This window comes from Pseudonaja textilis, chromosome 2 (assembly GCF_049901715.1).
Source record: "Pseudonaja textilis isolate UNSWEBS1 chromosome 2, rPseTex1.2, whole genome shotgun sequence".
Classification (NCBI taxonomy): Eukaryota; Metazoa; Chordata; class Lepidosauria; order Squamata; family Elapidae; genus Pseudonaja; species Pseudonaja textilis.
Window position 1 is genome coordinate 65702955 of NC_141991.1, and position 14690 is coordinate 65717644.

The 14690-nt window shown below is 45.9% G+C and overlaps 1 protein-coding gene across 1 annotated transcript in view; it reads right to left on the reverse strand.

Moving 5' to 3' along the window:
• Positions 1 to 14690, reverse strand: part of NSD1 (nuclear receptor binding SET domain protein 1) — an 81206-nt gene that overhangs the window by 35000 nt on the left and 31516 nt on the right. Inside the window, exons 3-4 of the mRNA XM_087924183.1 lie at positions 2059 to 2194; positions 479 to 651 (exon numbers count right to left, since the gene is read on the reverse strand). Coding sequence (XP_087780309.1) covers positions 479 to 651; positions 2059 to 2194 — 309 coding nt within the window. The remainder of the gene's footprint in view (positions 1 to 478; positions 652 to 2058; positions 2195 to 14690) is intronic.

Here is a 14690-nt window from a genome sequence, read left to right on the forward strand (position 1 = left end):
AGTTAGGAACCAGAAATAGATGAGTTCTTACTGGAACCATTATTCTAAAATAAATCCCACGTTAGTCATCTTATTCTGAACCTGTAATTCAAGGGCAAATGCTTCATCATTAGAAATATTGTGCTCTATTCTCAAAATTATCAGTTCTACTGTTTTATTGAAAAAAGAAGAGGAAAAAGGCCATTTTCTAATCCATTTTAGGCAGCTCTGTGAATATACCAAAACATAAAACACTATTATGCTAACAAGTTTCAAGTCTCAAATTATATCAATCATTACAGCTTGAAAATGTTACGGCCATAATCAAAATGAAACTGACATCCTGCTAATTTCAGTGAGGTATTTATGCAAGTGGTTTCATTCCAACTGTAACCTATGCTTCTTTCAACAATACTTCACTTTGGCTGGATCCTTCCTTACTTGTTATATTTGAGCAAGAAGCCTAAACACAGTATATGCATGAATACAAGAGATTTACCTTGTGCCTGTAACCTTTCTCTTTTTGTTTCCCTCTTCTCCGAAGGACAGGCAGTTCTTCAAACTGATGTCTTCCTTCAAAAATCACAATAGCTTTTCCTACCACCCAGGCTCTTTCAGATGGATCACCCAATACTTCCACATAATACTCTCGATATGGCTTGCGGTTAGTAACTATTGAAATAAAATTGAGTATATTTACATTTTGTACTAAGTTCAGAAAAGAATGGCCTAAAACTGCCAATTCAGGGTTAAGCAAATGGAGCCTAAAATAAGTTACTGAAATGCATGTTCACTTTATCATAGGAGAGTCCTTGGCATGATTTCTGTCAGCTTTCTTTTAGAATCAAGAGCTCAAGGGAAATACATTAGGCTTTCCAAATATACACCCCTAGAACATTTGATGATCAGTAAGAATGTTCTTTTCTACCTGTGATTTTATTAAATTTATTGTTTATTAAATAAATGTATATGGCAACCTAACTCCTACTTGTTGTAATCTGCCCAGAGTCAACTCGCAGCAAGATGGGCAGCAAACAAATTTAATAAATAAAATAAACTCATGTACAATGACACTAGGTAATTTACAAGATTACAATTTCACAACGTATGAACCCATAACCCACCACCATCGATCTAGGATGTAAGAAACCATATCATCCTCCGTATATTTAAAGATGTGTTTCAGTAAACATCACCATTCTCAGCACTTTTTGATACCTTTCAACTTGTTCCCTAGTGGCATCAAAGTTCACTATTAAAAGAAGTAAACCAAACAAGTAAGCCTTTCTGCCTTTAAATATCCTAAGAATTGCTCTAAAGCAATCCCAATGTTGCTAGAGGCTTAATTTTAATAGGAGCTGCTTGTCTCTGAAACTAAAAAAAAAAACAATTGGACATAGTGGTTAAGGTGCTGGCCTAAAATCAGAAGGCTTGCTTTAGGCATGAAAGCCAGCTGGGTGGCTTTGGGCCAGTCACTCCCTCTCAATCCAAACTACATGACATGGCCTGTTGTTATGGAGAAAATTGTTGGTGGAAGGAGTGTTGCATGTGTTTGCCTCCTTGAGATATTTGGTCATGTAGTTCAACTCCCTACTCAAGCAGGATACCCTATACCATTCCAGACAAGTGGCTGTCCAGTCTCTTCTTGAAAACCTCCAGTGATGGCGCTCCCACAACTTCCGAGGGCAAGCTGTTCCACAGATTGTTCTCACTGTCAGAAAATTTCTCCTTATTTTCCGGTTGAATCTCTCCTTGATCAGTTCCCAACCATTGTTCCTTGTCTGGCCTTCAGGTGCTTTGGAAATTTGGACTGTCCTGAACTTGATCCACATTCAAAACAAGCCCACTAATTATGTAACAAATATTCTGTCCTTCCCTTCTCCCCATTAAGAAAATAACACTCATTACAAATATGATTAGCTTAGGACTAGCTTAGGAAAGTCATTTCTATTTCTTCCCTATCAATTGATCATGATTAATCCACACAATGCAAATAAATCACTTACAAAATGTTACATGTACTTAATGATGTTCAGTAATAAGGTTCAAAACTTATATAATACAGGATGATTAGATTACCTTTCATTTTTGAATGAGTATCTAATACAGGATCATGACAAACTTTACAGGGCCACCACGGACGTCTGTTGAACTTGGCCCATACAAGATCTCCAGCTTCATATTTCACTGGAGCAGGTTTGTTCTTGGTTCGACCCTTTAAAGAAAAACAAGAAATCACAATAAATCAATTGCTGAACTAGTTTTCATCCTTCCCCACTGTAAAAGTACATCATATGAATTGGAAATTAAAATAGTCAAAGTATTTCATTTTCAAGGCAAACCAAATTACAAAAATTTGTACAAAGTTAATGTTTTGAACATTTATAAATTATACATTGAAAGATTTTAGTCCAGAAAATCAAAGAAGGTACCAATATTGATATTTTGTAAATAAATCTATCAATTTTAAAATATGTGAACAAACCCTAACTAGTATTTCTCCTCTCTTCTGAAAGGAAAGAGTTCTGGTCTTAACCATGATATTGCCAATAAAAATGGGGAAAGGAATTTCTATTATTGACACAAAATATTTGATCACTGAGACACTTTGTCCCTTGTTAGGGCTCTATTAGTAGCATCTTCCTTAACGCAAATAAAACAGTGTTAATAAAACAACTTTAATTAGCATGAAAGGAAGATAATTTCTGAATTATAATTAATATTTTTAATGGCAGTCACCTGCAAAGAAATTATATAAGGAAAAAGGAATGTTATGCCATCTGAAGCAGGCATTATGGTACATTCTCTGAAGTGGTATAAATCAAGACCCAATTGGAGTTGGGTGACCAATGAATGTAAAATAATAATAGTAAAAATAACAACAAGCCCCTGTACCTACTGCGTAAAATTATTCCCAGGGTCCAACTTTATTAGTACAAAATGTCCACTACTACTCCCTCCCTCTGTTTTCTACTACTAAGGAACATTGTCAACCATCTGAAGTTTACTCCATTCTTAATAAGTTGTTTAGTCAAAATTTGATATTCCCTTATCTCTCTTACTCTTCTAGGAATCCGTTTTAGAACTACTATTTCTTTCTGTTTATATTTTATAGGTTCATCCTTTCCTCTTTGTAATATCTTTGTTTTTATTCCTTTTTTGGTGAATCTCACATGTACCGCTTTGGGAAATCAATTTCTTGCCGCATATCTAGTATGAACTCTAAATATTTCATCCACTTTGGCAAACACCTTTTCTTTGTATATCTCTAAGGCATTTGCCAGCAACTCTGACATTATCTCCACCAAATTTTCTCCCTTTTCTTCAATGTTCTGAAAATGTAAGTAATAATCAGCCCTGTCCATCTCTAATAATAATATTGTTCTCTCCTGATTTTTATCTGCCAATGTAAGCCTGTGATCAACCTCTTCCACTCTTCTCTGTTCAGCTTCTCTTCCACTTTCTGGATGTGTTATTCATTTTTAACCATTATTTGTTAAAAGTTTTCTATTTTGTCCTCTACTTTCCCTATCCTTTCCTTGAGGTCTTCATGCGTAACTTGGAAAGCTTTCATCTCTATCTGCATCGTGTTAATCTTTTCTTGCTGCAACATCATGTCCAATGACCTTTGACCTGCTGGGCTAGATGCTGAGGATGGCACAGATGTAGTTTTCTTCATTTTTGTGGTGTTTTAATTGTAATTGTGGCTTAGTTGTAATCCCAGAGACACATGATTATAATCCACAAAGAAAGGCAATGAAACTATTATTTATAATCCAATGGGGAGGTGAAAGTGAAAGTAAAAATTGTAAACCAAGTTATTAAGTTAAGCCCTTCATTCTTCAAAAAGTGTTACTTCTCTTGTTAAATTGGTAATCCACATAGGCCCACCAAGTCCCAGTCTAACCAGTCAGTTGACTTGTATCTTCAAAGGCAGAATTCACAGAGCAACAAACAAAAAGGAAACCAACTATTTACTGTTCACTTTGTCTATTTAGCTTCTGCTTAAATTCCGAGAGCTACTCTATTTTAAAAAGTCTCAGTGTTTTGGTCTCTGTCTCAGCTATTTGAGGTAAACAGCTTGCTGGTATAGATGTTATTTATTTTAACAGCCAATTCTTATCATCTTCTTCTTTAAGGTTATGTGTGTGTGTGTGTGTGTATGTATGTATATATACATACATACACACACACACAAAAAATATTATTTTCTTCCTTCCACTCTTCAACGTCTGCTAGCAGCTTTCACTGTTGCTCTGCTTCTCTTCACTTTGTTTTGTATGGCATTATCCACTCCAGATTTTCCAACAAAAAGGGAAGTTCTTTAAATCCAAATTTTATAATCCCCCAAAGCTTTCCAAATTAGCCAATATTATATTTGAGGTCCCCACTCCAGCTTCCTAATTTGAGGGTTATTTTACTCTCTTAATTTTTTTTAAAAAAAATCTTGTTTCTTCTTCTGGCTTTAAAAATGGCTTTCTGGCTTGCTCAACACTTTTCTTGGGAAGTGGAAGAAGAACAAATCCACCACCTCTTTTTTGGTCCCACTCTCCCCCAGGCTAGTTTCCAGGGGGCTCGTTCCTCAATAGCAGTTAGAAGTTAGAAATCTCTCACCCAAACACTGTTCCTCAGTCTTTCACACTTTTTTCATTGGTCAGCTGTCCCAGCTTTGATCAGGCATGCAATGGCTGTCTTTTTCTCCCCGCTGGATTGAGAGCCTTCTCTGGATCAATCAGGAAGTTTGCAGGCTTCCTGAGATCAGTGGAGTGTGCTCTCTTACTTCATCACCCCTCCGAGGTGATTCAGGTCCACCAAGAAATCCTTGCAGTTCAAATTTTGGTGCAATCCATGGAGCCCCAGGATGCATCGTATCACCAGGGTGTCAGCCCCACCCCTTTTCCAGTAGGCATTACACTTTTGACCTAGTGTACGCTGGTATGATCTGGTACGTTTGTATAAAAGAATTAAAAATTTAAGAACTTGAAGCAAAATCAGGCATAAGATATAGCATATGTCAGGAATAAGATAAAACATGTCTTGGAGAAAGAGCTTTTGGGGCTCTGTCATGTAGATCAATACTTAATTCCTTTGGAAGATAGTTTTAAATCAAACACAAACTGATAACATGTTATTTCAACATCAAACTTTCTGTAGTTAGATTGTATTTGCATACAAAAGCACCATAAAAAACAAATGTAAGCCTGAATTCTCTTTGACAAAAATTTTAATCATAATAAAAGTAATTTCTTTATAGAAGTAGGATCTCAGGTCGCAAAAGGGGAACACTTGACCCAGGGCTATCGTATAACCATCTGCAATGGGGACCCTTTTTTGCAAAAGGTCTTCCTTGCTTTGTTGGGCCACATGGGATTGGGACAAATATAAAAACTCAAAAAACCATTATGTACTTCAGGTGGTGTGGGGCATGTCGCTCACCAACACACTCTTCATCTGCAAAAGAAGTGGCCCGGTGGCCAGGCTTGCCAGAATGGGCAGGCTTTTTGGGGTGAACAACTACCGGTAGCTGGAGTAACTGTTACAGGTAGGCAAGGATGCGTGAGGCATGTCACTCACTGTTTTGGGCCATGAAAGTGGCCTGTTGTCCAGGCAAGGCATGTTGGGGCAAGTGGGTTGCTTCTTCCGGCAGTGAAAGAAGCAGCCCGGTGGCCAGGTGAGCTCAGTGTGTGGGCAGGGGTGGGCTTCAAAAATTTTAGCAAAGGTTTTTCCGCCTGGTCACTGAGTAGCCATGGCCATGGTGGCCATGGCCTAGTCAGCCTCCTGTACCACTGCAGTGGGGACGTTTTTGCCCTTCTCGGGCTCCGGAGCCTTTCTTTGAGCCTCCAGGAGGGCAAAAATGGTCTCCCTGGGCTCCAAAGGCTCTCTGGAAGCCAGAAACTGGTCCATTTCCAGTCTTCCCAAACTTCCAGGAGACCCATTTTTCACCCTCCCTGAGCCTTCGCACACACCCTGCATTTACCTGCAACCAAAACAGGCCATGTGGGGACTCCTGGGAGGGGCAGGGTGGGGTGGGGCCAGCCAGGAGTGGGATTTGGGGGTTCTCCAAACTGCACATAATCTTAACTAGGAGCTCTCCCAAACCCCTGCGAACCCCTAGCAGCCCACTCCTGTGCATGGGGTGAGTGGGGCAAGTTCCGCCCTTCCCCCCCTCACTACTTCGTAATTTCTGCAATGCAAATGAGGTGAGAAACTGGCCGTGCATGCGCTTAAATAGGGCCAAATTTGGGGGGCAGGGCTTAATTTTACCACATGCACACAAAGCAGTGCTTGACCTTCTTTTGGGGGTGGGTTGTGTTTTATGAGAAACACAATATGTATGTATGTACGTATGTATGTATGGCATTCAGCTTTGTTTGGGTATTTTCCCACGTCATTGTAGTTGTGCTTTTAAAGTTGTAGCAACGTTTTGGCAGAATCTCATCTGCTGTATACACACACACACACACACACACACACAGACAGCCTGTGTCATATACCATTGACATAGGTATTTGCCTATTTTGCCTTGCTGCTATATGTAAATGTATCTATTGTGTTTTAAAATTCATTATGCATAATTTAATATAAGGTTCTTCAAATGTGCAAAGCAATCTCAATAAGCAATGATGTATCTACAAATATCTCTCTTGGGATTCAACAGGCTCTAAGTTCCACTCATTTTTAAAAGATTCTTTTAATTAAAAAAGTGATTAGGAATCTGGCATGGCACAATGCAGAAACAGAAAACAGTCTAGCTTTATTTTTACAATATTTCCAAGAATACCCCCAGGATATATAAAGCTACTTGTAGGCATTCTTAGAAAATAGAACTACAGTGGGTAATTGCTAAAATGCAGGATGAGAATTGGAGAGATCCAGATACAAGTAATAGAAATAGCCACAGAAATTCAGAGGGTGAGTTTGGGTTAAATACTTAAAATAAATTTAAGTTAAGAAAACTACATAGGTAAAAAAGAGTAAAGTTGGCAGAGATAATAAACCCAAATGGGAAAAAAGAAGGGAGTCTTCAGTCACACCCACTAAAGATCTGGATAAAGAGCCAGGTCTTTGGGGTCCTTTGAAACAGCAGTAGGATGGAGACCATTCAAATCTTGAGGAAAACTTCATTCCAGAGCTCTAGCATTATCAAGACGGCATGCTTCTAGTGTCTTACATTGTTTAATGAAAGGAACTTGGAGTGTGCCAACCCTGTCAGATCAGATCAGCTGGGCAGATCCTATGGGAGGTAAGTGGTCCTTCCACTAATCAAGCCCTGTGCATGTAAGTTTTTAAAGGTAGCAACCAGCACTTCAAATTGAACTTGGAAACAAACTGGCAACCAATGCAGTTCCTGCAGCAGAGGTGATATATGGGCATACTGAGGCATAATCAGTACTACTCACGCCACTGGATTCTGGGTCACTTGAAGAGACCTCAAAGTGAGGTAGTAAGTACAAAAGGCTGTATAGAATGTGATGATATAAAGATAGAAAGGATAGAAAGTTTGGGAGAAATATGTAGTGGAGCTAGTATAAATAAGATTTAGCTATACTTCCATTTTAAAAATCTAATGTTAGTTTAATCTAATGTTTTAATTTCTTTTGTTCACTATTTCTGACTTATTTTTTGTGCATGATTTATCCCAAAAAGGAATTTATCCCAATAATTTATCCCAAAAAGATGCATATGATAAATGTATATGCATCTAACAACACAAATTGTGAAGAATAACTTCATCAGTTTATTATCTAATAAACAAATATTTATGACTAACAGCCAATGAAGCAGCCATTCTTGAGTAAACTATCTTTTATTACAAAGTCACATTTTATGACATGATCCACAATATGCCTTCAAAATTCCAGGGGCCACAAGCCAAAAACATGGCCATTTCCTCTCAGTATTTTGTGAACCAGGTCACTATGACTTGCTACTTTATGTCAAGTTGTGGCTTGTTTAATAATAGCTTGAAAATATAATGGTCATATAATGGCTTAGTGAGACATCTAAGCCGAGCCATTCTGTCAAGTAGAAAAATTAGAACTCATATTCCTCATAGAAATTACTTATATATTCAGGTAGCTAAATTATACGTAAAGGAGAATGGGCGTTGGTTCTTACCTGACACGCCATTTCTCTTCGAGCTGCGAGGATCATCCAGAGAGTGGGAGGTGCTTCAGTCTGCGTCGTTGTAGGCTGAGCTTAATTACTGAGGAACGCTCCGCCTTCCATCACGTGGCTCCGTTGCCGGCGTTCCCCAGTTTTTGCGAAAGCGAGAGAAAAGAGAAATTCATACTCTCATCTTACTAGACTTAAGGTTCATTGGCTGAAACAAGACCCCACCAGACGGTGAAAGAATAGGGTGGGGCTGGATGATTCTCGCAGCTCGAAGAGAAATGGCGTGTCAGGTAAGAACCAACGCCCATTCTCCTTAGAGCTGCTCGGATCATCCAGAGAGTGGGACATACCAAAGCTTGGCTGTCCTACGGGAGGGACCCCGTCTGGTTCATGAGCCTCTCCGTGGCCTGAGGACCTGCTATAGGACTCGTCTGCCCAACTAGGCCCCCACTGAGGCAATGTGTCAAACCTGTAAGGTCTCCTGAAGGGAGACGAGTAGGCCCAGGTGATGACCTGGCAAATGCCAATGACTGGGCCCTTGGTGGCCCAAACTGCCAAAGAAGCCTCACCTTGGTGAGATGTGCTGATATTCCGATGGTCCTGGCGGGGCCTGTGACAAGTGAGATCTAGTGACGGAGGCTGGAAGAGGCTGACTTGGGACTTATGCCCCCACGTGCGGAAGGAATTCCGAGTGGTATCGTAGGTTCGGGTAGTTAATGACCGACTGGCAGCTAAGATGGTATCACTAACCTGGTCAGAGAGATTCTCGCTTCCCAGGCGACTCCATTCAACCTGCCGACGGCTAGGGGAGCCGCAGGGGATCCGGATGTAGAGGGGCCCCTTGAGGAGGGGAGGTCCCATTCGGAGGGATTTTCCCGAGAGGAGCCACCAATAGGTTGCGGAGGACCGCAATCATGGGCACCTGGCCAGAAGAGGGCCACCCGAAGCAGTTCTGCCTTTTTTGTGGAGTAGACCTAGAATGACTGCATGACTAGGTTTAGTGGAGGGAATGCATAGAGAGGCCCTGGGGCCAGGGGTAACGGGGGCATTGTAGTTTTCGGCCCCTGGGAGGGGTGCCTCGAGAATCTTGGGAGACGTGCATTGAGAAGGGATGCCAAAAAGACCCCTATCGGTAGGCTGGAGGTCGTGAGGGTCTTCTTGAAGAGGAATGAGCTCTACTTTGAGACAGAGAAGAATGCACACCGCCCAGTAGCAGGGGGGTTAGGCTACTCCCATCAACCATATGGACTGTGTGGTCCCTTGTCTGTTAACATGAGCCTGGCGATGATGCTGCCCGAAAGGGTAAGGACAAGACGCCCACGTACCCGAAGAGGGAGCTATGAAGGGCCAGAACGGTGGTGTGAGTTCCAACTAGTCTAACCTACATGCCCGGTCTTTCTCCGACCGTTTGCCCTGAGCTGGAGCGAGAGGGAGAGGGCGCCCCCTCTGGCCAGGTTGTAATCTGAGGAGAGTGAGAGCTGTTGGGGCTCCTAAAGGTAAGACCCTCGTTGATGATGGGGTTGATCTGCTCGAGGAGAGACGAGAGGACCCCTGGCAGAACCAGGAACAGGAATTTCGAATGGCTTCTGCCAGCCTAGAAATGGGAGCAGGAGCCCTGTAGGGGTCTGATGCATAAGCGGGACCAGGGAACAATGGGAATGCCAGAGACCACCTTGGCCAATAGTTTAGGCCCTTCCAATAGAGTTACCCCTTTTTGAGCACCGGATACGCTTGACCGAATTCCGGATGTAAAGGGGACTTCTGAGGAAAAAAAAAAGGGGGACCTCTCCCTTTAACCGGAACGATTACGGACCCCAAGGGGTTATGCAATTAGATGGTGACCGATGGCCCCTGTCCGTTTGCGAGGAGGTGGTCGTAAAGGGCGGCGGAGTAGCTCTGGTGTCCCTTTGTTTGGCGTCTGGAGCGGGACAGGATGAGGAGTCATCCAGGTGGCAGTGGAGACGCCCGGGGGGGGGTTCTGAGGAGAGCCGCTAGGGCCGCGAGGACCTTGGAAGGGTTCTTGGGCAGATGTCAACCCAAGGGGGGGCACCTTTTGGAGCGGCGGGGATTGTAACAGGAGTGAGGACTGTAAGGATAGCATCTGAAAACTGTGGTGGGTCAGGAAATGATTAAGCCGTGTTAGGTCTAGGATTGCTCTCCATCCACCTGAGGATTTGAAGGCCACGGGGAGGTGGGAGTACCAGCCCCGCCCTCGTTGGGAGGGTGGGACGAGTTGGGAGGCCTGAAAGTTGTGAAGAGGATAAATGGCGGGATCCAATAAACCACGCTTGGTGGGGGCCCTCGGTGGGGGCCCTGGAAGGCCGGGGGGAGCGCTCTGAATTCGAGCAGAATAGTAACACAGGCCCGGGCCGGGAAGGAGAGGAACCCCAAGGGTCGGTGACCTGTCTGAGTTGGCGCCAGTGGGGCGGGGGGGAAGCGGGACCTGTATTGGGCGCCGGAAGGGCCTCCCACATGATCCCCTGAGGGGAGTCCCTTAGGAGCCACCCCCCGGTTCCTGCTGCCCGAGTCGGTGGATTCTGGAGACGGAATGGCCGAAAGAGGAGGTATTTGGGCGGGGAGAGAGACTGGAAGAAGGTCAAGAGGCACTTTCCGAAATGGCTGAGGGGTTGTGGGCTCTGACCTCTGAAGGGGGAGGACTTTTTCTCTGCTTCAGCCCTCGGCTGGCAGAGATTCCGAGGCTGTGCCGAAGAGTCTGTCCCCTTTGGTGGGAGCCGAGACCAATCTAACTCTGTAACCAGGGAGGTTAGGGTCCTAGAGGAACACTTAACCTTATGATAGGGAGCGAGGGCCAAGGATTCTGCCGCGGTCGTGAGTACCGTGATGTCCTGATGTGCCCTTGGAATAGAGGCGGGGGCATGCCGTTTTAGTTGGCGAAGCCACCGGATTGGAGGCCTGGAGGAAAAGGAGGCGGCCGAAGCCGATCTGGTGGCCCAAGAGTAGGCTTAGGGAACCCGGCATAAGGTTAGTTTGGCCCTCTTATCCTTGGGTTTCCGAGCCTCCGGAGAATCATTAGCGGAAGAGGAGGGTGCAGAGCCAACAGGGCTCATCAACCTCGAGGGATTAAATCGATGGAGAAGTCTGAGCCGAGGTTGGGGTGAAAGACCTGTTGCCTGGGCGAGGTGGGGGGGGGGCCCTGTAGAGATCAGCTGCCTTGATCCCGGATCAGAGGAAATGAGCGGAGCCGGAATGACATTACTTCCGCCCTGGGCTGCTTGGGAATGGCATCCCCTGGGCTCCCCACCGAGGAAGGGAGGACAGAGGGAGAGTAAGAGCACAGGCCAGAGATGGCTTGGCCTTAAGGCGAAGCAGACTATAATATGAGGCTTGAATAAGCCCCCAAAGGAGGGATGGCAAGGGACCTTTCCCTTTAACTGGGGTTGGGGTCCTTCTCCTGAGCATTACCACCCCCCCATGGCTCCGTCCCTGATAGGGGTTCGCTGAAATGAGTTGACCCCAAACGGATTTCTCCTCCTCCCTGCTCCCTTTGGAAGAGGGCTGTCCCTCTGAGAAGGTACCTGACCATGGTAGGAGCCGATCCAGGCCGGGACCTGATTGATAGATACTCATGATCGGGAGCCCTCAGGAAGAATCCAGTGTGGACACCTGTTGGAGACCTTTCGCAGTCCCCTGGCGGGAAGTCAGCTCCATCCATGACCTGGGTTGTTGTGAAATCCGACTGTGGCAGCCTCCTCCTGCTGTCCGTCTGGTCATTGACCCGTGGTCCTGACGCCCCTGGGGTGAACTGCGCCTGGAGAAGGAAAGAAATCTGGGGAGGGGGGTGCGTAGAGTAGGAGGAGCAGAGGGTGGCAGGGCTGGGGTCACCGGGAGGGACCCGCTGGATAGCCCGTCAAGTTCCTTCTCCGATGACTATGACACCTCAAGGCATCTCCGCTATAGCACCCGATACTCCCAGATGGACTGCCATCCCAGTATCAACCAGGTCTAAGCCCGCTTAGCTTCCGATATCAGGAGAGCTCGGGTGTGTTCAGGGGTAACAAACTGGAAGGGACCTGTAGGTCATCTAGTCCAATCCCCAGCTCCAACAGGAGAGTCTATTCCAAATATTAGCCTTTCCCTGGGATTGAACTAACAACCTCTGATTGGGAGGCCGGAGCTCCACCTCTAGGTCACCTGAGAAAGGGCCTAGTGGGAAACAGATTGGAAGGGACCTTGGAGGTCATCTAGTCCAACCCCCTGATGGCAGGAGAGACTATACCACTATTATTGAATTTCCTTAGCCTGACTGCTCAATGGTAAGACTTATATTTGGCCTTCAGAGAAGGGCCATTGGAGGAATTATCATCTGCCACTTTACGAAGAATAATCATATGAGAGAATACCAGAGGCGGTTGGCTCGCCTAGGGTTCAGCCTGCAGTGAGGCCGGGTACCCTTATCAGCTGGCCTGCGCCCCCTTTTGGAATTTGATATACTGCGGAAAGGCGGTGAATATAAATATCATCATCATCATCATCATCATCATTGTTAATATATATATTAAATTCCTTTATTCACTTATATATACATACGTATGAATAAGTCTTGTATACTTCTTCTTCTTCTTCTTTTTCTTCAGCGTTTGTCTCGCGCTCGGGCGAGGTCCGCTAATGTCCTTGAGTACTGCTTCCACGCCTCTCTGTCTGCCACGTGTGTCGGGTCTGCCTTCGCGATCTCTAGATCGGCCTTGATCGTGTCCATCCAGCGTTGTTTAGGTCTACCACGCGGTCTCGCTCCTCCGACAGTCACCTTCATTACAGATTTGATGATGGATTCTTCCTTGGCGCGCTCACGTGGCCGAACCATCGTAGCCGGGACTGCCTCATGACCGTGGGGATGGGCACGACGCTGAACCGTCACGCACTTCTTCGCTCCTGACGCGATCGAGTAGGGTGAGGCCTACCGACCATCGGAGCATTCGCATCTCCATTATCTGGAGTCTGCTTTGACTTCTTTGGTCGTCGGCCAGCACTCTGCGCCGTATATGGCCACGGGCGCACCACAGAGTTATAGATTTTCGCCTTCAGGCGCATCGGCATCTTCTTGTCACAGAGGACGCCCGTGACGGACTTCCATTTGCCCCACGCTGCATTGATCCTGGCTGCCACCTCAGTTTGTAGTAGGCCTTCTTCCCCAAGAGTAGTTCCCAGGTACTTGAAGGTGGAGGCGCGCGGTAGCTCCTGCCCGCTCACGTGGATGGAGCCTGTCATTTCATTGTCAGTGGTCAGGTATTCGGACTTCTTTAGGTTCAGCCGGAGCCCGAACTGCTCGAGGCGGTCGCCACTGTTGGACTTGGTGCTCGAGTTCAGCCTGCACAGGTTGGCCAGGAACACATCATCGGGCGTAGAGCAGCGCCCATGGGGCGGGCGTACAGGTCGTGTGTAATTGTGTCCATCACCAGAATGAACAGCAGTGGTGAGAGAGCAGAGCCCTGGTGTACGCCGGACAGTAATATTAAACTCCTCTGATATCCCAGCTGCCGCTTACACGGCTTTTGTGACATCTGTATAGGAGTTGGACCCATTGTACGAGCAGCTCAGGCACGCCGTGATCTCGCAGTGCGTACTCAGATGAGATCGTGCGGGACTCGGTCGAAGGCCTTTTCCAAGTCTAGGAAGGCGGTGTGGAGCGGGATTTTCTTCTCTCTGTGAGCCTCCATCAGCATCCGCACACCGAAGATGGCGTCGGTGGTGCCGCAGTTCTTGATGAATCCAGCCTGGTTGACGCTGATGTCACGATGTCCCGAATGCGCTTATCAAGGACGGCTCAAAGATCTTCATAGTGTGTGACAGTAACCTGACCGGTCTGTAGTTGGAGCAGTCCGCTGGGCTGCCCTTTCCCTTCCAGATCGGAACAGTGGTGCTGCGGTACCAGTCGGGTGGCACTTTTCCCGTGGAGACGATGTTGTTGAACAGCTCGCACAGCCACAATGCCGAGCCCGGTAGTGCCTTTTTCCAGAAGTCGGCAGGGATGTCGTCTGGTCCTGTTGCCTTATGAATAAGTCTTGTATACGTGATTGATTATTGTCTCTCCTTCTATTTATTCCTTTATTTTATTTTTAACTCTTTGAAATGCTTGATGCTTAAGTCTGGATCCTGGTCCAATAAGGAATCAACCCAAGTGTCTTATTTATCCAATCAGTCAAATGAATGCCTGAGGCCAAACACACTGGGTTGGAAAGATAAGGCCTCCAGCAGCTGAACTCCCAGACACAAACCGGGAGGGGAAGAAGGTGCTGCATTGCTTCGCCCTGAGCACGGCTGCGGATTGCCAACAGAAGTTTAGGAGAGAGGCTCTGTACAGGCTGTTAAGGCCTGTGTGGAGAGCAGGAGAACACTCGCAGCAGAGAAAAATTGCGATGGCGCCCGACTGCGAGGCAGCGCCCAGGGAGACGGCCGCCTACTTGCTGAATGTCGGGGCTGCTCAGGGCGGAATCAGGCCCCTCTGGCGAGCTTAGAATGCCGAGAGGGACCGTGAGGAAGAGTACGCCCCTTCCTGAGATGATCGGCGTTCGGGTGGGGGGAAAACCAGCGGCGCTTTGGAGTGCTTAAATTCAAGCCGCTAACGAAGGCGGCGTGGA